The 24,043-nt window shown below is 39.1% G+C and overlaps 1 protein-coding gene across 5 annotated transcripts in view; it reads right to left on the bottom strand.

Moving 5' to 3' along the window:
• The window catches only part of LOC122833397 (plexin-A1-like), a 228,391-nt gene that overhangs the window by 22,775 nt on the left and 181,573 nt on the right, over nt 1–24,043 (bottom strand). For all 5 annotated transcript variants that reach the window (XM_044120868.1, XM_044120867.1, XM_044120870.1 and 2 more), the window contains exons 13-20: nt 22,220–22,371; nt 16,248–16,377; nt 15,982–16,118; nt 12,191–12,358; nt 7,875–7,968; nt 4,726–4,956; nt 2,605–2,748; nt 512–746 (exon numbers count right to left, since the gene is read on the bottom strand). In XM_044120868.1, the coding sequence (XP_043976803.1) occupies nt 512–746; nt 2,605–2,748; nt 4,726–4,956; nt 7,875–7,968; nt 12,191–12,358; nt 15,982–16,118; nt 16,248–16,377; nt 22,220–22,371 (1,291 nt within the window). The remainder of the gene's footprint in view (nt 1–511; nt 747–2,604; nt 2,749–4,725; nt 4,957–7,874; nt 7,969–12,190; nt 12,359–15,981; nt 16,119–16,247; nt 16,378–22,219; nt 22,372–24,043) is intronic.

Raw genomic sequence — 24,043 nt, 5'->3', positions numbered from 1 at the left:
AATATATGCTAAAGCACTGGTGTGCAAGTTTCATTCGATCCCTCCCTGGGCTTCAGCTGTTGCCAAGCCACTCCTTCCCTACAACCCCTTACTTTCCCACCTCCATGCCCCGTCTCTTTCTATCCTCCTCTCCCCTCCCAACACTTCTTGGTGTAGAGGACGGTAAGGCCAGCCAGGCTGCTCCCTTATGGGGAGGAGAGACAACATCTGGTGGCTGGCTCAGATCAAAGTGCTCCTCTGGAAACGCACCAACACCCACGTAAACATGCACACACACACTGCTGCGACCGAACAGCAGGGGAGTGTTGGCATCGACTTGGAGAGCAAAGCAGGAGACCAAGGGAGAAAGAGCAGACTAACAACTTGATAGGACTGTTAATAGTATGTTGTGCAGCTTTGATGGGAAGTTCGAAGGATGGAACACAGTAGAGGAACAGCAGTATCAACAGTGTTGAGTTTGTTGAGAATTGAGTAGGTTGGCTTAGGGTAGCACCTCTTACCCACCACTCACCTTCTTTGCACTCCAGGGCGACCCTAGACTCTAGATTATCCATCTGCAGCTGCAATCGTTTCAGGGTGCGGTCGGCATCCCGGGACTTCCTCTTGTAAGCGATCAGAACCGCAATGATGACAAACAGAAGCAGGCCGCCACCTATCCCAATGCCAATGATGGCAGGCAGAGTGAGCAGACTGTCGGAGTAGATCTGCAGTGTCCCAGGTGAAGCCTCGAAGCCTCCGACGCGGACCTGGCAACGACATTAATGCAAGGAAATTTTAGAAGCTCATGAAAGACTGAGAAAAGGGGGAGACAGAACAGTAATAGTGTCCTGTATTCAGTGACAGTAGCCTTTAAAAGATTTTCACAAACTGATGCCATTGGCAATTTTATTGCTCTCTAACCTGCAACATTTAGGAACCTCACATGTACTCAGAATGTAAGCAACTTATTCAAAAGGCCACACCTGCACAAGGAATACAAATCCAACAAAATTAAAGATAAAGAGACAAAAACCATATTTTTGCAAAACAAAAATTAACAAAGCACTAAGTTTTCTATACATTTTCAGGACCAAACTGCAGACTGTTCCAAACTTAAAATGGCAAAATTCTCATCTATCTTTAAAGTAAAAAACACAAATGTTAACCATGAATTTTCTCAAGGTCACACTTTTATTAGAAACCTTGTAAAAACACAAGTAGGAAGTCCAGATAGAAAAACATATGCAGTGATGGAGTCCAGGGAAAAAAATCAAGGTGAAAAAAGGAGCAAAAAATAAAGGACATAAATAAAGGAGTTATGAAGGCAGAAGGAGAAGAAGAAAAAGAATAGGAAAGGAATGAAAAGGGAGGAAGAAAGGAAAGAACAGATAGAATAAAGCAGCATTTAGAAAAAGGAGCAAAGGGAGACAGAAATAAGAAGGAAGAGAGAAGTCTTTTTCTTTCCTTCTTTTAAACTTCCAACAAAGATTGAAGAAATGGAAAAGGAAGGAAAAAAGTAAAAAGGGAAAAAAGAACAAAAAAATAAATAAAAAGAGGAAGGGAGAACAGAAGGCTGTAGAGTAAAAAGGAAGTAAGGAAGTATGGATAGGTGGATACGGCACTGAGACAACAGAATCTGAAACAAAGACGGTCCAGAAATTCAAACAATGTTGCACACCCGGAAAATACGTCTCTAGGAAAATATTCCAGATTTATTTTATTTTTTCCAGGCAAGGAAACTTTTAAGCATCTAACATGAAAAACAAAGCTGTGCCGGGTCAAGCTAAGAACAGATGTAAACTCCACTAAAATATTTTTATTTCAGCCAGAAGAGGAAATATCTGCACTCTACACATTTTGGACCATACCTCAAACAGCTGAAAACTGCAAACATGAAATGAAAGAAATCCTGAGAAACACTCCCTCCAAAACATGTTCTTTTCACCCCCCACTTCATACCCCCTTTTAACAGGCTTAGGTCTATGAAATAGGAAATGAAGGAGGGTAAAAATAGACACAAGACCTCTCATGCCCGCTAGCCATTTTTTGGTATCCACTGAATACCAACACTCTTCAAATGCCAGGGAGGATGCCAGCCAAACCAGTCTGATCAAAAGCCTCTAAGACACAAATACAGTCACAAGCACTGCCAACATTACGGGAGAGGGGATGTGTGTGTTCGTGCGCTTGCAGCTATCTGAATAGGAGAAAATGTAGAGTAATTGGAGGTATTTGGGTCGAATAGATGGGGGAGAAGAGAATGAGATGAATGAATGAAAAAGGAGGAAGTGGATTGACGTATCAGAGGGGGATGAATTGAGAAAACAGCATATTGAGCAGAGGATGTCACATAAACGTGACAAAAAGAAACATGAATGCTCCATCAGTTAAACCAAACGCATAATAGTGGAACAGGAAATATCAGCTGCTAATCAGGAGGAAAGTATAAGTCAGGATGGGATAAAGCTTGTTTTCCAGTTGCATATGTAAAATCTGCTTCTCACTATGCTTTTCTCAAATAAGGTCAAAATAAGAAAAAAGGAAAAACAAATTGATTTAAAAAGCTTACTTACTGTAACTTTAGTACAATAAGGAAAACCAAATACATTTAAAAAGTTTACTTACTGTGACTTTATGCTCTCCGGTCAGATTAGGTGATTCACACAGCAGCTGACTCTCAGACACGGTGAGGACGCAGGGCATTTCTCCGATCAGCACCGTGTAGTTTAGCTTAGAGTTTCCTGGGGCTGCAGGAATTAGGTTGCGGCCCTGGAAACAGACACACAGGTAGCTCATCAGCTCAGAGTGTGGGAGTAACAGCAGTCATAAACAGATTCTCCGCAACTGCATGTTGGCATTTTGAAAGCTTTTAGGACTGTATGAATTATTATAGTGCTGAGAGTTTAAAAAAGCTGAATTTACTTTAAAAATTGCCTTGAGTTTATCTGCACTGTTGGGTTTAGATCTTCCAGGTTCGCTATGTGATTTACATCAGATGAGCTTACTGAACAACCAAACACTTATGCTATAATCATAAAAGCAGGTATTTGTATTGGTGCCAAGTTCAGACTCTGGATGAAGTCATCACCTAGTGGATCCTTTCCAAACTCTTGAATGGACTTTTCTTAACGCTGATCTCAAGAGCAAGTTAGATTTTGCTTCCACTAAACTTTTACTCTCAGATAAAATGCTCTGTGAACAACCAATCTCTGTAGAAATACCTACGCCCCCTTGTGGAGGGTGTCAGAGATTGTAGTTTCCCAACTGACCATGGAGAGTACATGGTCACTGGAGCCAGAATATTTTCCTATAAAACTTAATTTTTATGGGTTTTATGCAATATTCACCTTTTACGAGAGAGAGAAATTAGTCTTTGCATCAGCCATAAGCTATAATCACCTACATTAACAGAAATAAAGGCTTTAACTACATTATTACATATAATAACTACAGGGGGAAGGGGAATCCAGTCAGTTACTGCATTTAAAGAACTGTTGGTGAAATTTACTTAATGCAGATTGCTTTCTTTCCACCTTAAGTCATTGTTTCTTCATTTATACAATTGCTTTGTTTTGCAGAGAGAGAGAGAGAGACAGAGAGAGAGAGAAAAAAATCATTTCCCTCCTTCCAAAAGACAAACAAAAACACGAAACAAAAAACACAGAGGCTTTCCCGGAAAATATTTACTGGATTAAATTTTTGGTGCATTTCTGAAAGTTCTTACCACAATCAAAATTTGTCACCATGGTATAATATTTAAAGATGTATAGGAGAGCGTTGCTAGTCTTCATTTCCTAAACCCCTCCCTGATTTGAAGGAAAAAGAGGCTTTGGTTTCCCATGAAATTGCACGATAATTTTCCTCTCGCTCCTGAAAGGCTTTGAAGTTCAGGGGTGAGGAAGTGGGAGGGTGTCATTAGACAGAGTGGGTGGGTGGGACAAATGCACACAGTATACAAACGCACTCTGCCTCGGCGGTTCATAGTAAACACGGCTGTGAAGTCTCTCTTCAGATGTTCCTAGATAAGAATCTGAGCAGGTGCCTTAGCAACACATGGACCCACTTTAAAAACATGACTTGCTTTGCACCTGATTTGAAAGGAACGGTTTAAACATTTATTTTTCCCCTTAAAGGTCTTCAACACCCACTGGAGAAAAACAGGTGGAGAAATATCCTTCGAGATTTAAGAGTGAGCCGTGCTGAAAGACAGATGGCGAAAAGCAAATGATTGCAAACAATTATCAGCAGCTTATTAGCTGAAGAAATAGTACATTTTCTTCAGCCCATTTGCGAGATTAATTGTTGAACACTTGACGAATACACACATTACAGGAATCCTAAAATCTACTAATGCGGCCCTTCCTGTGCATCGACTTAGTGCTAACACTCAGCTAACCTTCTTTTGTCCTGAACTCCTGGTGTGTGGAGACATTTATGCCTCAGCTTCAGAGAGCAACCTTCAATATAAAACAGCTTTCATGTAAAACCACAGCAAACTCAGCCCATACATTCAGATTCCTCTCAGACAATCCAGGTAAACAATGAAAGCTGACATAAAACGGGAAAGATGAGGCATGAAGGGACAAAGAAGGGAAAAAACACACAGACACGTCGACTGGGAAGGGACACAGAGAGGAAAAATGGAGGGAAACATTAAACACATCATTTAGCAGGAGACTAAAAAGAATAGAGTTTGACAGAGAGAAGGCCGTAACAGATAAGTGCCATGAACACAAAGCAACTTACCTTGAGTATGAGCGGTGAGCTGGGCTTCAGTTCCATCTTGGGACCGAGACTTTCAAACTCTGGGTCTGGGTAGTAGCTGAAAGTCTCATTTATCACCAGCACGGAGCGCACGCCATCCATGACGAATCCAATCTCATCAGGACTGGTGCCCATCTCAGAGAAGCTTTTGCCAGATTTGGCCACAGAGGGCGCCAGACAAACCATGACTGTGTTGTTGAGAACAGTGCAGTTCTAAAATACAGGGAGAAACAGCAATACAATAAAGATATGTCTTGAGCAGGGACTAGCCATTTCACGTCACCATTTAATTCTTTTTTAATTTTTTTTATTTCTAACATATTATGGATCACAGAGAATTACATTTTTCATTATGATTATTAATCTAACAATGGTAAGGAACAAATATCAACAGTTTTAAATAATTCTGAACATTTAAATCTAAAAACCTTTTCTCAGATAGACTGTATGATCAGTATGATAAATGAGATGCAATTATAAAATAGTGGACTTAGTTTAAAACCCTGGTCTACAAGGGTCTTTTCTGGATGCAAAAAAATAGCAGTGAGGTAATTATTTCGTATTCTTGAACGGGTGTGAATTTATTTTTAGCTTCTGTCAAAAAACTTTAAGCCAAAATAATCAATGGGCTGGCAAAAGAATAGTGTTAGAATGTTAAAAATCAACAAAAATGAGCATAATCTACATATGAATCAATATGAAAGCAAGAAAGTCCCTTTTCTTATTTTCATTCATATTCAGCTGCCTTGTCTGTAACTATTCAGAGTTGGCATATAACAATGCAACAGAAATCCAGACTTTTCAAGATAAAATAACCCTACTTCCTACTCTGAGGCAGTTTCACTGGAGTAGGAAATAAAAAGGTTAACTCAAGCACGAGCTCTGTTATAAGGGCTTAAACAGGGTTATGTGATGCAACTGATTAAATGTGTCTGTAACAACATAATGAGGAGAAGGCGGCCTAATAACATCAGTGCTGTAATCAGTGTTGATATCATCTGGATATATCCTGTGGGATTCGAAACTTAGAACAAATTAGCCCCTAATGACGGAGAGAAACTGAAGTGGTCAGCTCATGGCTGCCAACGGCAACACAGGATGGCAGAAGCAACCTGGGATAAATTCACCTCCATTGTTAAAACGCCTTGAAAATGTTTTCAAACCCCTTGAAAATTTAGACAGCTCTATGATCTAATTTGGATACTTTCTGAAAGCACATTGGATTTTATTTAAGGGTATCAAACTAAAGGAAGTCAAAGGTATAAAAACGACTGCCAGGCACCACACTTTGTCTTACATGTGTCACAAAGTGAGAGATCTGTGTTTGTAAAAACACCTTGGATGAGTGGTGTTTATAGGTCAATAAATAAAGGTCTCTGCAGTTATGTTGGGGGGACAAAAGGAAAGTGTGGGATATATATATATATATATATATTTAACTCGAAGTGAGAGAGGGAAAAAAAAAGGTTAGTTGAGCCCCGTGGTGAAGGGTGAGGAGAGGGGGATTTGCAAGAGCAGCTTTATTGCTAGTTGACATTTCAAAGGTTAAACTGCTAAAAGAAAATTCAACATCAAAAACAAACAGAAAATGGGCAGCTTGACCGACAGGTCAAGACTATGAGTGTATGTATATTGAGTATGTATAATCTACCAGTTAGATTGACCAAAGAATGGGAGAGATGAAGACTGAATCCCGTTTCCTAGGGTTACCCACAGTCCTCCCCCTCCATGTTGGCACTTAATCAGGTTGGGGTTAAAATATTCCACTGAGGAACGTAACGCTCTTTGAAGAAGCTTATAAAAATATCAGTTCAATTACTTAGTTTAAAAAAAAGTACATTAATTGTAAAGTAATGTTGAATACAGTAATTTTGTTGCTCACTGAGGATGAACTAAAACTTTATAGAAAATTTGTTATATAGTTTATAAGTCTTTGCTCTGGTTGCTGCATATTTTAAGGAGAAACGTCCCGCCCCCCCCCCCCGCTTTCATTCACTTAATAATAGGAAGTGAAAATTATTAACACCTGTTAACTGCTCAATGACATGGCAGAAGTACATTTTGTAGACATGCTGACTTTCAGAAGTTCACACCGAGCATCAAAATGGAGAGAAAAAAAAAAAAGACTAAAGGATTTGGAATGGCTGTCTAGAGTATAAAACAAACATCTGATATCTTGTGGAAAAAAAAATAGCGTCCAGAATCTAGATAATAACTCTCATACACTTGTTACATTCAAGATATGTGGAAAACTGTGTCAGAGCCACATCAAGTCCAGCCTTGAACTGACAGGCTACAACAGCAGAGGACCGCATCAAATGAAACTCCTGTCAGCCAAGAACAGGAAACTGAGGCTAGAACTGACTCACCCTCATCAACATTGGAAGTTCAAACACTAGAATGAAGATGTCTGAGAAGACTTGATTTCAGCAGCAATGTTGAAAAAGGAGGGCTCAGAAGTTGCCATAGACAACATGAAAGCGTGGATTTATCATTCTTTGTTTAAAATGTTCATGCTGCTGGCGGTGACTGTCTGATCAAATGGGGGAGGAGGATCCTTTAAGAGGAGACTTTAGGCTCCAACTGAGCAATGTTCAACCATCACACCCCACATACTGCTACCAACATGTCAAACCATAATGACCACATGTTAGTAGGTGTTGCACCATGTCATACAGCTCAAACCAACTCAAACTGGATTCTTGAACAAAGCATTGAGTTCACTGCACTCCAATGGCCTCAAGTCAGGAAATCTCAAACCAGTACAGCAACTTTGAGATGTGTTGAATGAGATTAACATGAACCCGGTTCAACAAAATGCACTTAAGCTAGCTGATAATATTAAACCACATGCGTAAATATGTTTAAAGATGACAGTCTAATTTTTATTTTGGCGTTGCAATAATTTAAATTCAGATACATGTTTTTTTTTCAAGTTGAACCAAACACGTTAAAACCATCAAAACTGATATTGAGACTGTTACTGTGCCATTAAAAATATATGTAATATGTATAATTTTTCCTCTCACCTACCAAATCCAATCAGTGGCTGTTCTTGTGTTGTCAATAATATTAATAATAATACCGTAATAAAGAAAAAAGAAAGTGCGGGTGCAGACTCTGAAACTCACATTTTCGGACTGTCCTGCTCCGTACTTGGCTCTCATTTTGGGCTCTTTGATGGTGGCCAAGTTGGTTCCAGTTATGGTCAGCATCGTGCCTCCACTATAAGAAATACATATAGAGAAAAACAACTCCAGCTTATTAAAAGGGAAAAAAAATCTAAATGACAATTATGCAACAGCAAAAGAAAAGCACGATTTTTATAAGCTCTTATGCTTCCCACTGTGTTTTCCTGCTGCTTTTATGCAGAGATAAAAGTGACTAAATCTGTTCTCTGTGGGATTCAGCAGGACCCTTCAGATGGCAATTCACCAATAATGTGCCGCCTTTCACCTGCTTATTCATGGAAACCATTTTTGCTGTAATGAGTGTGATGCTACAACCGTCATCTGAATGTTAAAAGCTTGTTTAAACCCAAATGTAGGCAGGGGTGAAAACGAGGTGAATATGTAGTTATTTCAGACGGCAGAAGCCTCTGGCCTCTATTCACTACATCTCAGCAGTCAGAGGACATACAACCAGTGTAATATCGCTGCATTTTTTAATAGGAAATGTACATAAGCACACGTGTCAAGACGCACAGTTTTGACCTTTATGGGAATATATGATGATGACCGGCAGGGACATGGGATAATGTGGGCGAGACGCCCATGTCTCCACACGGCCTCGTCGACAGCCTCTGCTGGCCCATGAGGCTGAACTTTATCTGACGCAAGGCTTTCTGACAGATTCTGTTTAAGTTGGCTCACAATGTATCCAAGTCCAGAGCTAATGCGAGTCACCCCCGGCATAAAAATGATGCACTGGCTGAAGATCCTTTGGCTCAAACAATTCCAGAACAAGGCAAAGTACTGTCGTAAAAAAAATAAAAGATGTTCTGTATCTAAGCTTATACTGTGTGAAAGAAGGTTTTTGACCCTTACACTAATCATGTTTGTCTGTTCTCAGCAGTGCTACATAAAGACCCTTAAACCATATTGCTTAGCATCATAAAATAAAGACATACAACCAGCCTATTCTCAATTTCCGAGTTGGCTGTGTTGAGTTTGGGCCAAACAAAGCTGTTATTAGGGGGGAGGAGATTTAAATTGCACAGCTTTTAGTAAAATTGGCCTTGAAATGGACAGAGACCAAGCAGGACGGGAACGTCACCTGAACCAAGAAAAGGCTGAGAGGCTTCCAGGAGGCCACACGCTGTGGTTTCTGGGGTGGAAAGGGAACACATAAGATCTCTTCACATGTGGTTATATGCTTTGTTGGTGGAAGAATAGAAACCACAGCTGTAGAACAGCAAGGTAAACACACGTATCAATATAACAAAACTCTGACAGGCAACACCTGTCAAAATTCTATACTTCCCTTTAAAGTTTATATTTCACTAAGAATCGATGACAGATTTTTCAAAAGGGGTCAAGCTTTCAAACATCAGGAAAATACCTGCATCAAATGCCAGATGCTTCCAGAATGTGTAGGAGGCCTGTAGGCATTACTTTAAAGTTGTAATAGGACTGTTAAACAAAATCAAGTTCCTCTACCTTCTCTCTGTGGTGCCTCAGCCAGCTGCAGAAATATATCAAAGTCAGGGGGAGAGCTTAGCAGTGTTAATCACCCTGGTGTAGCCGCTGCTCACAGCCTTCCCCATGATCTCTGTTCCACTGCAGCTCTTCCCCCACACTGAAACCTGTCATGAATGCAGGGGCCACCGATGAAGATAGATAAACAGTTTTCCAGTAAGGTCGTTGTAGCCAATCAGCAATCTTAAGCTTGTATGCTGTCTGGAGGAGGGTTTTAGTGCATGATTGACAGCCCTAAGTCCCTCCTTCTGGCTCCGATTGGTTATTTCTGACCTCCTTTGGAGTGTTTCTACAGATGGCAAAAGGAGCACCGGGAGAAGATTTTTTTTTTTTCCCACAGATTATATGACACCTATGACTCACTGTAAAGACATAGTGACAGTTTTAACAGATATGCGAGTAACATGCTTATATAAATGTTACATACATATGCAGTTTTTAGTAAGACACCATTAGGATGTGTAATGACTACAGAGCCAAGTGTCAGTGGTTTCAGTGGAGGATGCTTCTTCCTGATGAAAAAAAAGAAGCCAGTGCATCTCCCCAGAAATACAAAGTGGCCAATAGGAGAAACTGTGACAAAAATCAGCATTCTGAAAAAAAAAAAAGCCTGATTGGTCAGGTGAACCATGTATCTCCTCTCCTGGGAGCACAAAGTACAAAACCAAAACCCAAACAAAAAAAAAAGAAAAAACAACAACAAACTCAAATCAAGCACTGAGGTCATTTCCCTTAGCTTCTGCTTTATTCTTCTTTCCAACTCTCAATCTTCAGTTCCCTCCTTTTAAGATTCCTCATCCTTTCACACCCATTTCTTGTGATGTGAGAGGTTGTTTCCCTGCAGAGTTTTTAAACGCTTTTATTTTCACCTCGACCCCCCATGACAACGCAGATGATGAGTGCTACACTTGACACAATGTTTGAAGTGGGAAAAATAGGACTTGGTACAGCAGTCAGGGTTGAGATAAATACTCAAGTGCCTTGCAAAAGGATTGAAATTAATTGAATTTGTCCACATTTTACACAGACTTAAAATTACTTAAAAAACAACAACAAAAACTGTGGCATGCCTTTGAAGTCTGATATTTGTTAGAGACCTGGGAACACATCAAACAGGTCAGCTATGGATACATTTAGAGCATGGTTAGTTCATAAAACAAAACACCAAGCTTTGAACACTTCGCAGCACACCGTTTAATCCAACAACTGAAAATGGAAGAAGCATAGCACAACTGCAAACCCACTAAGACACTGACAGTGACAAGACGAGCAAAGACAGCGTTAACCAGAGAACCAGCCAAGACGCCTATGGTAACTCTGGAGGTGCTGCAGAGATCCACAGCTCAAGTGTGGCAATATGCTGACAGGACAACTGTGATGACAAGAGGATAGCCCTTTTAAAGAAAAGTCCTTTCATAAGAAAGTCTCACTTGCGTTTTGCCACAAACCACCTAAATTACAAAGTAAATGCATAAGAAATGAGCTCTGGTCAGATGAAAACAAAAAAGAATCTTTTCAGCCTACATACCAAATAATCAAATAATTGCATATCACACTAACACACCATTAAATTGTAAACCATACGAGACAACATCATGTGCCTGGATGTTTTTCTTCTGTAGAGACAGTAATGGGACGATTTTGAAACTCACATACCCCTTTCCTACAAAGTTACAATTCTTCACTACTTCCTGATGGTTAGTCTATTATATAAAATCCCAATAAAATAAATTGAAGGTTTTTTTTAATACAACCAAATAAAATGGAAAAACTCCTAGATACCTGAAATATTTTGAACGGCACCAAATCTGGACTTTATTCAACAAGAAACCAATTAGTTTCTCTCCTGAAACTAACATAAATATTTCTATCTTTCGCTCTGAATACTCACTTCTGCAATTGCGATATTTTGAAAGTCTAAAAGGAATTAAAGAAAATGCAGAACTTCCTGGAACTACATAGCACTTTAAAAATAACTAGAGAGTTGAAAGTGTGTTGGTGTCCCTTCAGAACCAAACAGGGGAGGAGTTTCTAGGTCATGCTTGAGAGCCCATTAGGATGTGAAAGCTTCCAGCTTTGGTTTTCTTCCCCTCTCCATGGCAGCTTGAGTTTGCAGAGGAAATCTTCCTGTGGCTACGCAGGCTGATTTCAATAAGTCAAGAAATATTTACAGATACATCTCTGTTTCAGCTCATCAGTGCACTGCTTCAGGAGTCTCTTTTTACCCCTGTTCTGCTCTCAAAGGTTTACTTTTGAAACATAAACAGAATAAATAACACGCTTTAGGAAAGAGAAATGACGGTGACGATGGAGAGGGAAACTTTGCTTTTCTCTGAGAACCAGACAGGGAATGTGCAGGCAAAATAAAACATTCATCACACTTCACGGAGAGTTTGTGTTTGAATTGGGGTGGCTGCGCTCCTTTAAAAGAAGAGTCTTAACCGGAGGTCCAACCACCTCAAAGGATTAATAATGTATTGAGGCTTTTGTGTGTGTTCTGCAGACAGACACCACATCAAGCGGAATCGGAGATGATAACACTGTACAGATGTAAATTATAGATAGCAAAATATCAAATATCATGCTAATTTATTCAACGGCAGCCATATGGAAACCTGAGAGGGTCATTTGAAACACACCATTTACTAATGACAATCAAACCTGCTATAAATTTCCTCTAAACCGTGGCAATAATTTCATTAGGTTGAATTTCCAGGAGAGTTGCGGAAAGGCTGTGGCGGCTGCTGTACCTGGCGATACTCCAGTCAGGCTCGATCTTGAGGATGGTGGGATCGTCCGTGTAGTTGAACTTGACCTCTGGGTTCCTCAGCTCTGCAGAGTTGATGTCCACCATGACCGGAGTGGGTGTGGGGAACTGCCCCGCCGGCGTCACGCACACGATCTCCTTGCTGCTCCGCCTGGATGAGAAGAAATAGGACAAGATGGAGAGAAGAGATGAAGGTTCCACTCATTGCTCCAAGGACTCAAACTGGAAAGAAATAACGCATCTTTAAAATAGCTCATAAATTATTTATGAGACACACAAAAAAAGCAGAGGTACAACGTCTTGCTGGGAATTATTGATCCACAAGGCAAATATCTTCGACTGAGAGCTAAAATCACAATGTGGTGAAGTTCTTAGTTGTCTCTCCCTCCCCTCCTGTGCTTCTTCTGGCTAACAGGTCTGAAAAAGCTGATGTAGCTGGTCGTCTCCCTGAGTGATGTAACCCTCTCCCTGATGGATACAACCAGCTACAGCCAGCTGAGAAAATTCATGCAATGGCTTTGTAACAGTAAGTTTGGGCATCATTGCGAAAGGCTTTATGAGAGCTTGGATATATGCTTTTAGAAAAAAATTCTGCACATCTTTACTGTGAAAGCATTTTAACACTTTCACACATTTTACCACATCATAACCATAAGCTCCATTTCACCTTATGAGAATTCTATGGCAATAGACCAACAAACTAGTTAACAGTATTACAGAGAAAAGAAAATGACACACGGCTTATTTAGTAAAAAAGGTACAGTATCTAAATTAATTAGACCCATTTCACTAAATCCTGTTAATAAAAACCAGCGTAATCCAGTTCTGGCAGTTCAGACCAAAGCATATTCATATGTTACAACGACTCAGACAAAAACTACATCTTACGCCAAATGAGAATCTGTGATAAAACTTGAAAATATCTCCCCATCTAGTCTAATAGAGCTCGAGTTGTTTTGGAATGAAGAATTTGCACATTTCTTCAGTTTGTATTTGTGCAAAGCTAATAGAGGCACAACTGAAACTTAGTGCCACTGTGATTGAGTTGAAAAGTAGTCCTAAAATTTATTGAATCAGAATGCTGAATGAATGCTGCGCAATTTTCATTTTTGCTTATAAAATTTAGAAAATGCCATCGAACCATCCTTTTTTTTCTGCAAATCTGAAATTATCATACTTATGCACTATTTGGTCAAATAAAACTCACTTAAGTTTATGGTAGTAACAAGACAAAATATGGAAAAGTTGCGTGAATGCATTTGTGTACAAGTAGGGTTATGAATACTTTTGTAAGGCCCTGTAAGTGACTCAATAATCTTTTTAAGTCCTTCAGTTTTCCTGCAGATGCTTGTACAATGTTCTGGAGCAATCTGATGACGAAGGGAGCAAGCCGATCTATACACAACTCTTCCTTCAAGATCCGCTGTGGAAGTAAAATGAAGATGGAAGATGGAGGAGAAGAGGTGTGAAAACAAATTCCTGGAGCCCGTTCTTGGCAACTTGCAGTTTTCGAGGGCGAGATTTGGGCAACTGACCAAAACTCTGGGTTATCGGGCGGCTTTGTTGAACATGTTGCTGCTGCCTCCCGGGGGAGGGACCAGTTCCAACAACAACCAAGAGGAGACAGAGCAGGGGATGAAATTGAAGGACAATAAAAATAAAAAAAAGACGACGAAATGGAAAAGATTTTCCACATTCCTCTGGTGCTGTGTTTCCATGACAACCACTTTCACAACGTCGTCGAAGTCGAGAGCGCCTGTGGTGCGGCGAACGTATTTTTTGACAAGGTTGCTGCCACACAAAAGAAGCCAAGAGAGGATATGGGAAGAAAAAAGGAGGAGGAAAGAAAACGGGGGTTGCATGGGGAGATAAGAGGATGAGTGACTCGGGGTAAATAGGCTTTGATTAAAGCAAAGGCCCCACTGAATACAAAGACGCATTAAAAAGATAGACTCAACCAGGTCATTACTTTGGCCATAAAGGTTATTGCTGCTCAGTGAATGAAAGGCCAAGACTATTATATTCACCTTTCTGGTGATGTGCTACAGAGCTTTAAATTGGCTTCCACTTATTCTTTTGATGTGCTTAAAAATCTTGAAGGTTCCAAGCTCATTAATTCAGCCCGTCACTTGTTGCATTAGAAAAGGAAGCAACTTTCAAAACACATCTGAAAAAAAAATTGGCTCTAAAAATAGACAGTAGGAATAATTTCCTGAGTGATTAAAAGGTTGTTTTTTTTTTTATTTATAACTACATGCTCTTACCGGTATGTCAAATAAAAAAAAAAAAAAAGAAATATGGGTCATATATAACTGAATTTACATCTTGTTTGCAACCCTGGGACATCTTAGCCAAGCACATAAATATAAATATGAAACTGATTGCAGACTCTGTCCACTAAATAATCAATCAAAACAACTATTTCTAAAATATATATATATATATATATAAGGACTAGGGTTCAGCACAAGTTACATTTGTTACTGTAATCATTCGCAACCACATCATTCCTTTGAAATTACAGTCATATTTCTGACAAAACGAAGGTTTCACACTTAAGCCTTTCACAACATAGCTGAACAGTGATATCAGTTTCCTCTGAAAACGCTGCACTATCATTCTCAAAATTGCTGTGAATTACAGTCCTGCAGGTCATCATCTTAGGCGCTGCATTCCTCAGATCTGCTGCAAATCACAAACAGTAACCAGAAATAATACATTATTATGGCACACTTCAAATAAAGGGAGAGAATGAAAGCTGGATTGAATCTAACCAATAGAGATGAAACAAACACATTAGTTATTGGCTATGAAGAAACATGAGAATCTCCCCATCCCCCAAATAACTAGAGATTGATGATCAGAATTTTGGGGTCACTATCTGACAGCAGTTTTTTTTTTTTTGTAAAACTATTGATTTGCAGGTATCAATCTCAGCCAATTTTGATTTTTCTGTATGAGCTATAAGAAATGATTAACCCTTTGAATTAGCAGTAGAGGTGACCTCACAATGCATGTGTGAGAGCATGGCATGTGAGCTATTAGAGCAGTTAGTGCAGCTAAGAGCTACAATTATTAAAACAGCAGTGTGCATGTGTATTCCTTAGAGAATGCAAGTCTTTTAATTAAGATTTCCAAAAGACTGCCAGCATTTCCAAATCCATCATGTGTGATGACAGAGAGGGATAGAAAGCTTGAAAAGAAAAGAAACAGCAACTTTGCTATTCTACGTCCAAATTTTCAGTTGTCTACTTAAGATTTTGCTCTCACTGGGAGCCAGAATGAACAGCAGGCACTATATAAAATATCGTAAAATATATTTTAATTTTAAAAATAAGTTCTTACATCTTTGTGATTCCTCAGATGTCATTTTAAACCCTTTACTGATACTAGTAAATAGATAAATTACTGTTGGCATGAAAAGCTAGTGCCTAGAAACGGTTCCCTATTCGGATTATTGAAATTTCAACCAGAAGGTCGTTGGTCAGAGCAAGTAAAGCTTACATCTCTAATTCCAACCAAAGCAATTTGAAAACACCAAAACTTGTTTCAGCAGTAACCTTAGCAACTTATGATTTCAAAATCTTGCAACACTCAAGATATGTGTACAACATTGTTGGTAAAAAGAGAGGTTTAATTGACAGACTGCATTCCCTTCAGTAATGCAACAATATTACATCAACTAAAAGTAAAGCATCTCAAAATGTGTCATGTGAAACAAACAACGATTGGCAACAGTTCAAAATCAAGATCTCAACAAACAATTATTTTTACCTTTCAAAGGTGCACGGGTGAAGGCCGATCCTCACAATTACAGCGCTGCCTGCATTAAGATGGCTGCCTTCAATGGTGATCCTTGTTCCACCAGACAGAGGACCGGCGGAGGGGTGGACACGGGAGAAATATGGAGACTAATGAAGGGGACGGACAGGTAGACAGGTCAGGAATAACTCTGTGCTTTTAACATGGCTGTCAAATGCAATTACAAAATTAGCTTAGAAACTGTTGTCACAGCTGTATTTTAAATTAGGAACACTTGCCACAAAGGTGAAGGCCTTTGATGAAACAGTTTTGTAGTCGGGGTTGATGCAGGGTTGTTCCCCCACGCAGACCTCCACCTGAGCCTCCTGCACTCTGTAACCTGTCGCATCAAGCAGTCGACACACTATCCTAGAAGACACGGAAAACACAGCGGCGTTAAAGTGGTTTCATAAAGACTGCAATTCTGTTTGTGGAGAGTTGGTCTAAGTGAAATGCAGAAATATATGTGTAAAATTAGCATTCATAAACTTAAAGAACAGCAGTATATGTTGTTGTTAGTTCATTTTGATAAGAACATTTGCAACCATAACTAATATATAAAAGTGAATAAATGACTTATCACTTTTAAATAGAACTCTTAGAGGCCTGTTAAGAAATGCAAGAGGGGCAGCGGAAGTTCTCCAACATAATTCAAAATAATTGCATTATTTATTTTCACATAAAAGTGTTTTTCCTACTTAAGGTTACCCATTTCACAGCAGCTTGTTACGGGGCTTGACGTATAAGGAGAGGACAGCAGCGAAAGGTGAAAGTTTTCCATGACAGAAACTGCTTTAGTTCAAACCCCGCTTTACAAAAATTTGCAACAAAAAAAGTTGTTGGGGAAGAAAGATACAAGAAGACGCTCAAGCGTACTTCATGATGTTCTGAAGAGGAAAAACTGTTTTCCTAATCCGTCGACGTGAGTCTAAAATCTGTCTGTCCTATAGCAAGAGTGTGTCCTTTATAAAACAACAAATGTTAAAAAAAAAAAAAAAAAAAAATCTCATTTGAAATGGAAGAGTTTTCTCTGCTCCTGTGTACACTAAGCCTGCATTAGTTCATACTGTAGAACCATAAGCAGAGCACATGGCCTTGGGCGCTGGCTGGCCAAATGAAAATCCACTGGAGAAATTATCGAGCGACGAGAAGAGTGGTAGTGCAGCCTGCAGGGACACACACACATACACACGCACACACACCATACACACAAACTTCATGTTTCAGCCACTGGAGACACAGTTGACTGTTAATTAGCCAGAGCGAACGAATGAGACAGAGAGAAAAGGCGAGAGTGCAGACCAGAGAGAGGGGAAGAGAGAGCTCAGAAAATAAGGAGAGAGAACATTAAAGAGAGAGAGGCTGATTAATTGAACGTGCTCATATCTTACACATCTCCTCAGCTTCCCCACCCTGGGATAAGTTGTTAACTCTGCTGCTTCCTTCCTTCCCTGCAGGTGGCCATAGCAACCACGGCACGGCGGCGACAATGAATTTCACATTCCGATGCCGCGCGCATCAATTGTTTTTACTTTTCCTTCCATTTATTCCCAGGTCTCCTGGTATGACAGGGGGCCGCGATTAAAATGCTGGACATCTCTCAGTTTGAAATGCGCACAGAAGACGGCTGGCTACACCGAGCTGGCACTTAAGTACTTAAAAGGTACCTCATTTAAATTATTACGTTGAAATGTAAAATTGTAGAGAGTGAAACCTATCCTATTGTGACACATTACGACTAATAAAGCAATAGCTTTTTTCCTCACTACAGGTTTTTCCCAAAGTGAAGTCAATTCCTTCAATTCAATCAAAGAAACAGAGACCAGGTGAAAGGTGGATAAGTGCCGGTAGAACAAAAAGATTGAAGAGCAATGTGTTCACATTTTTACCAAGCTGTTAGAGGACCTCCTCCGCCCCTTTTTTTCCAAGACGCTGACCTTTGACCTGTGCTGTCAGTCCTAAACACTCCTCTGCAGATCTGACGGGGTTACAGGACTATCGAATGAAATCAGGCCACTAATGGCTCCATATGGCTAACATCACTTATAATTAGGATGACAGCCTAACTGCCTACCACGCCCTCCTCCTCTTTCGCGTAGCGCTGTAACAGATTTGCAGCATCACAGAGCTGAAAAGGTTAAACTACAGATGTACCCAGTAATCAGCTGCTGACTGAAATTGGATCATTTTATGCTTTGCGGACCTGAATTGGTAAAAAAAAAAAATCTTCAATTTTAAGATCAGTACACATTAGACCTAACTGCTAGCTGATGACTCTGACAACACTCTTCAACATAGATGCTGTTACTGAGGAAATAATACTAATTTTGCGAGTATTATTATAAGTGAAAGTAGTAAAAGTTGAGATGGAACCACAAATGTTGCAAAACATACTTTTGGCTAATTTTAAACAAGACATTAAGCATGTAGTGAATTTGGAGAGTTTTATTTTTTCCTGCTGGACTAGAAAATCTTGGTGATCGTTTGGAAGCCTCACATCTAGTCTACAGACGGTGAAGGCTGTGCGCAGCTCTTCCAGGGGAAAACTGATACATCCTCAGTGTACAAATGTTATTAATGCAGATTTTTGCATACTCACTGTCTGAAAATTGTTAGGTATATTCTGTTGTCATCCTTCTGTAAGAAGGATTTGTGAAATAACCTCTCACATATATTACAATCATCTCCAGTATTAAAATGCAGTTATGTACATAGTCTATTCTTGTCTATTTGTATTTCTAGTCTATTTTCCATAGCCTGTTTAATTTTTTTTCCACTTTGCATTGTTTTTCTGAGTTAATTTGACTAGGGACTTTCCTTTGAATGAGATTAATAGTTGGTCTTATCTTGTATTTTGCTTTGATTCGACCTGGAAAACAAAACAAAAAAAAAACAGAGAAGTGCATCAAACCTCAATTATTAACTGGTTTCAAGACGGAAAACAGTGGAATTAGCCAATCACTGAGGCACTACTATTAATATTACAAGCCAAAAATAATTCAATTTGGTTTATTTGTATAGCGCCTATTCACAGAAAATGTCGTCTCAAGGTACTTTACAAAAAAAAGTCAATTCAATTACACATGCAATCCAATTAATCCTAGTTATCAAACAGTACATTAAACTCAATTATTCAAATTTGTTCAAAAAGTTCTTTGAGGAAACTCAGCAGATTGCATTGAATCATTGACTTGTGGCATTCATGCCTCCAAGGTGAAATAATGTTTTTCTCTGTTTTATAAATTAACGTACAAAAAGAAGATGTTAAAGACATTTTAGACATGTCTGACGGAGCTTTATACAGAAGCAGAGGTTTATACACAAGCACTACTAAACAATGTACATCAACCATCAGCACTAAATTATGTTTGGCAGGCATATTAGAAAATGAACTTAGGGTTAGTTTACAAGCTCGGAGCTTCCCAGCTGGAATTAGGATTTTGTCATATTTTCGACTGGAAACTCAGAAAATTCTATTTCTGAGTACAAAAGATAAATTTTTATATAGAAAACATAGAGACTGATGGTCACAGCTAGCAAAGCTAAACATGATCATTTCTAATATATGCTAAGAATAGTTTAACCTGTTGGTCGTGTTTTTATTTGTTCTTTTTAAAACAATACTTTATTAACTCAAGAACTAAGTAACATTTATTTTGCTGCATTATTTATATCAGTTATATAAATAGCTAATAATGATTCAAGACAAAGACTGCTCAGCCTAATTTATAGTTAGAAATACTGAATGCTATCATTTATTTAATAATCTAAAAAGTAACACAAGCTCATGACCTTGTTATTTTACAAACACTTTTACTCCGTACAGAAACAGGCAGCTCCGTAGCTAACTCTGCTTTTTTTCTTTTGCACTTTATGTCAAACATTTGATTAAAAAACAAAGGAATCGGGAATCATTTCTGTGTCATGAGGAGAGTTTTCTAAAAATCATCCCTCCCCAAACCCTTGATCAGTCCAGAGATCGGTCTGATCAGGTGGCTCTAATGGCTAAATGCAGCCACACTTATGCTTCAATGAGACAGTCTGTGAGAAAAACTCACCCTTACTCCTCTTGAATCTACCGCTATAAACGGAAAGTTCGTAAATTATAGATCACAATTGACATATCACTACCCATTTTGGCGACACCTGTCGTCACTGGGGAGAGCAGCGCTGTGTTCTGTTGTTTTTACTGTCAAACCATCAAAGTCACATTTCTTGCCTTTCCTTCTAAGTGAGGAGGCAGACAGAAAACTAAGTCAGCTGGGGCTGTGCAGCAAAACTCAGCAAATGAAACATTTGTGTCAGCTGACAGCTACATAGTAAGGACGTGAATACCGAAGATGTCTCAAACTGTCACAAGCGTCCCAAATTTCTTTCTTGTCCCAATTTTTTTTATTCTCCGCTTCAAGAAAAATGAATTCAATATAAGATAGAGACTGCAACTCCTGTTGGGTTCCTTGCAAACTTTTCATACTCATTAAATTTTTTCTCATTTTGTCACATAAAGTTTAGTTTTATGTGACAGACCAACATATAGTAATGTTTAATTCTAAAATGGAAGTCTAAGGACAACTAGTCCAGATTGATTGCAAATAGCAAAGTTTATAATCAACCCGCATCACGGAAATTTTAAATGGATTCAAAACTTTTTGAATAAAATCCACCTGTGTAATTCAATATTATTATAGAATAAACATTCAAAGAACTACTGGTGGAAGACAAACAAGTTTACAAAGAAATTGCTCTGGTTACACAAGAAGCAAAATGCTAAGTGTGGAGAAAAGGTAAAACTTTGTCTTCATAGTGAAAATTGGTTGGTGGCAGAATCATACTGCAGATAAGCTTTTCATCAGTAGGGGAAAAAGATGCTCATCAAAATCGATGAGGAGATGGATAAAAATAAATACAGGGCAATCCTGGATCAAACCCAGTTAGTCTAGAAGAAAACAACCCCCAAAGATTTACATACACTCCATCTAATCAGCTTTTAAGCTTTCAGCTATTAGCAGAAAAGTAACAGAAACACAGTATAGTGACTAACTTTACAAAGCTGGATGATGGATAACCTGAAGTACTTGCAGCTGTAAATCCAGTGAAAGGTGGTTCAAAAAGGCAACTGGACTTATTTAGATGGTAGAAGACATTTCACCTTTCATTCAAGAGGCTTCTTCAGTTCAAAACATTTCTTGAAATTCTCACACTTATAAATTGTAGTCAGAATAATAACACTAAACCTTAATTACCCCATTAGTGACCTAACAGCACTGCTGTTGTGACTGCCCTCCTTTGTGTTGGTCTAAAATCCCCACCCAAAAAAATCTGAATTAACAAATTAAAGCCTGTGGTTTCAAGGTGACAGCATGTGAACAATAATTAAGGGCTATTAATAATTTTCCAAAACACAGTGAAGCTGAAGCTATTTCTGAGTAGCTACAACAGGGCACTGTTTATCTTTCTGATGGCAACTGAAGTGTAATGCATGACTCACATGATATTACTTATATCGAAATAAAAAGCAGCTCTGTACAGATGAAGTGACCTTTCGCATTTAAAACAAAGACCTCAGTCATATTAAAACAGACTGAGCCGAAACATAAAGCAAAGGGACTTTTCTGGCTGTTGCAAATAATGCGCTTCCCAGAATGTACTGCTGCAGTTATTAAATGAGAGTTAAATTAAATCTACGACACCCGCTGTGATTCAGAATTTCCAAGAAAGCAGTAAATATAATTTAATGAGAAGAGGCGTTCACATGACAACCGTTTAGCTACAAAGCAATTTCATAGGATGAAAACCACCCACTTCCAATTTTAAAATACTATTAATTTGTTGCATCTTAAAATCAGAAGAGTTGGAAAAAAAAAAAAAAAGAATCCGGCGTAGGAGGCAACATGATTTAGTTTATTCGTTGTTCTTATTTGCGGAATGAAAGTTCATTGTTATCTGCCGTCACATCCACATGGACAGCACGTCTGGACAGCGCGGCGGCAGTACCATACACAGCTCAGGGCGCTTTGAAAGGAATTGGTTCTGTTACAGAGGAGGAAACAGCTTTTAACCTTTACAGGTTTTATGAAACGATGTCTGAGGGAGAGATTGTTGTGCTTAACGCCCAGTGTCACATCGATATGGGACTAGAACAAGCAGGGGAGGTAGAGCGATTTAGACGTAATGTGAATGGATGGGAAGATATCTGACGGTGTCAACGTACTGCTCAGCGCTGATGAACTGGTCCTCCTGAGGGATGCACTGCACCTTCCCGATGCGGACTCCGCCTATGATGTCTTTAAACTGCAGACCCAGGTTCTCACCGGTGATGGTCAGCATGGTCCCTCCCTGTCTGGGCCCCGTCTCCGGGTACAGCTGGCGGAAAGGCAAAACACCAATAAGACATTTAGTAAATTCATAGAAACTTAATGTGGAACACATGTTATTTTTTTTTAAAGAAATAATGACTCAATGCAAAAACAGAAGTGCTTCTTGCAAAAGTATGAATATTTTTTGCATTTTCTCATACACAATTTTGATTTTGTAAAATATTTGGACATCTTTATAATACAGAGCAACCCAAAGTAATACATAATTGAGAAGTGGAAAAAATTGATAAGGCTTTCTAGGGTCTTTATAAGAATGACCATTTCCTTTACTCTGACACCCCTAAAAGAGTCAAAAATCAACATACTTAATGAAGAGGCTCTGTGTTTACAATAAGCACAGTAAAAATACACCAGAGAATACATGTGTATGGAATATCAGTCCAAACTGATTATCCTCCCTATAAAACATGGTGGTGGAGGCATGATGCTGTTGGGATTGATTTTCTTCAACAATGACAGGGATCAGTCTGGTCAGAGTTAATGGATCAATGAATGAATGAATAATACTTTATTAATACTTAGAGGGGAAATTCACCTTTAAGTACAGCCCATCCAAAGAACAACAAGCCAGCAAACATAATGGACATGGCTTGACGGGTCTGAGGTGCCCTTTCATTAGAATGACAACATTAAGTTAGATGATGGGAAAAAAAAAAAAAAATCATATCTCACACTGTGTCCTATTGGACACAGTAAGAGGTTGCAAAATACCTCTGAACATGAAAGCAACACATTAACAACATAAAGGGGGGGAGGCAGCAAAGGCGCCGTGTTGCCCTTCAGCTCCATCCATCCTTTTAAAAAAAACAGAGTAATCCTGGAAGAAGGTTTCAGGCAGTAAGAGGCTGGGATGCTGTACTTACATCAAAATGTGTTTGTACAAAATGTGCGGAATGGGGCTGGGGCACTTTGTGTTGTTCTTTTTTTTTTTTTTTTTAAATCCCAATATAATAATAGATGAAGATTTGCTTTGTGAAGTCACAAAATGTGAAAAAGTTCAAGGGATTTTAACAGCTTTTCAAATCGCTGTATGACGAACGTTGATATGGCCACTGTGTTGTGAGAAAAGTGCTACTTCATCAGCCCTATTAAGTACATATCTGTTCAGTTAAACAATCCCAGTCTGCCAGTCCTCACATTGGACACATCCCTCTAAGACTCACTCCTATCTCTCGCTCAACCAGCGATGATTGATCTGTACATTTAACACTCACAAAGTCTTTAACTAGGGACCCCCTTTCCTTCCCCTCAAGGTCTATGAGAGGTGAGCAGAGGTGCTAATAGCTACCAAGCGCCAGTCTGGTCGCTAATCACTTCCTATTCATCCAGCCCTATATGCAGACAATGGTAATCAGTCACTTCTACCATAATTAGGCCTAAAGCTAATTGGATTAGAGCATGGCAGGGCAGAGGGGTCATTTGAAGCAACACAGAGGGGGAGAATGGGGCTGGACGAGGAATATGGGAGATTCTGCCGGTTGGGTGTCATGATGTTAGTGAGGTAAATATTAGATGTGAAACTCACAATTTTAAAATATCTTGCAACATATCAAAAGGTTATAATAATAAATTTGTTTGTTCTGCAATTACGGTGGTGAGATTAACCATGTTCTGATGTTTGGTAACTGTTTTTCAGGGAAAGTAGCAATTATTTTCAT

The sequence above is a fragment of the Gambusia affinis genome, linkage group LG07, assembly GCF_019740435.1.
Source record: "Gambusia affinis linkage group LG07, SWU_Gaff_1.0, whole genome shotgun sequence".
Taxonomy (NCBI): Eukaryota; Metazoa; Chordata; class Actinopteri; order Cyprinodontiformes; family Poeciliidae; genus Gambusia; species Gambusia affinis.
Note: the sequence above shows the minus strand (reverse complement) of the source record. Positions and strands in the feature narration are given on the sequence as shown.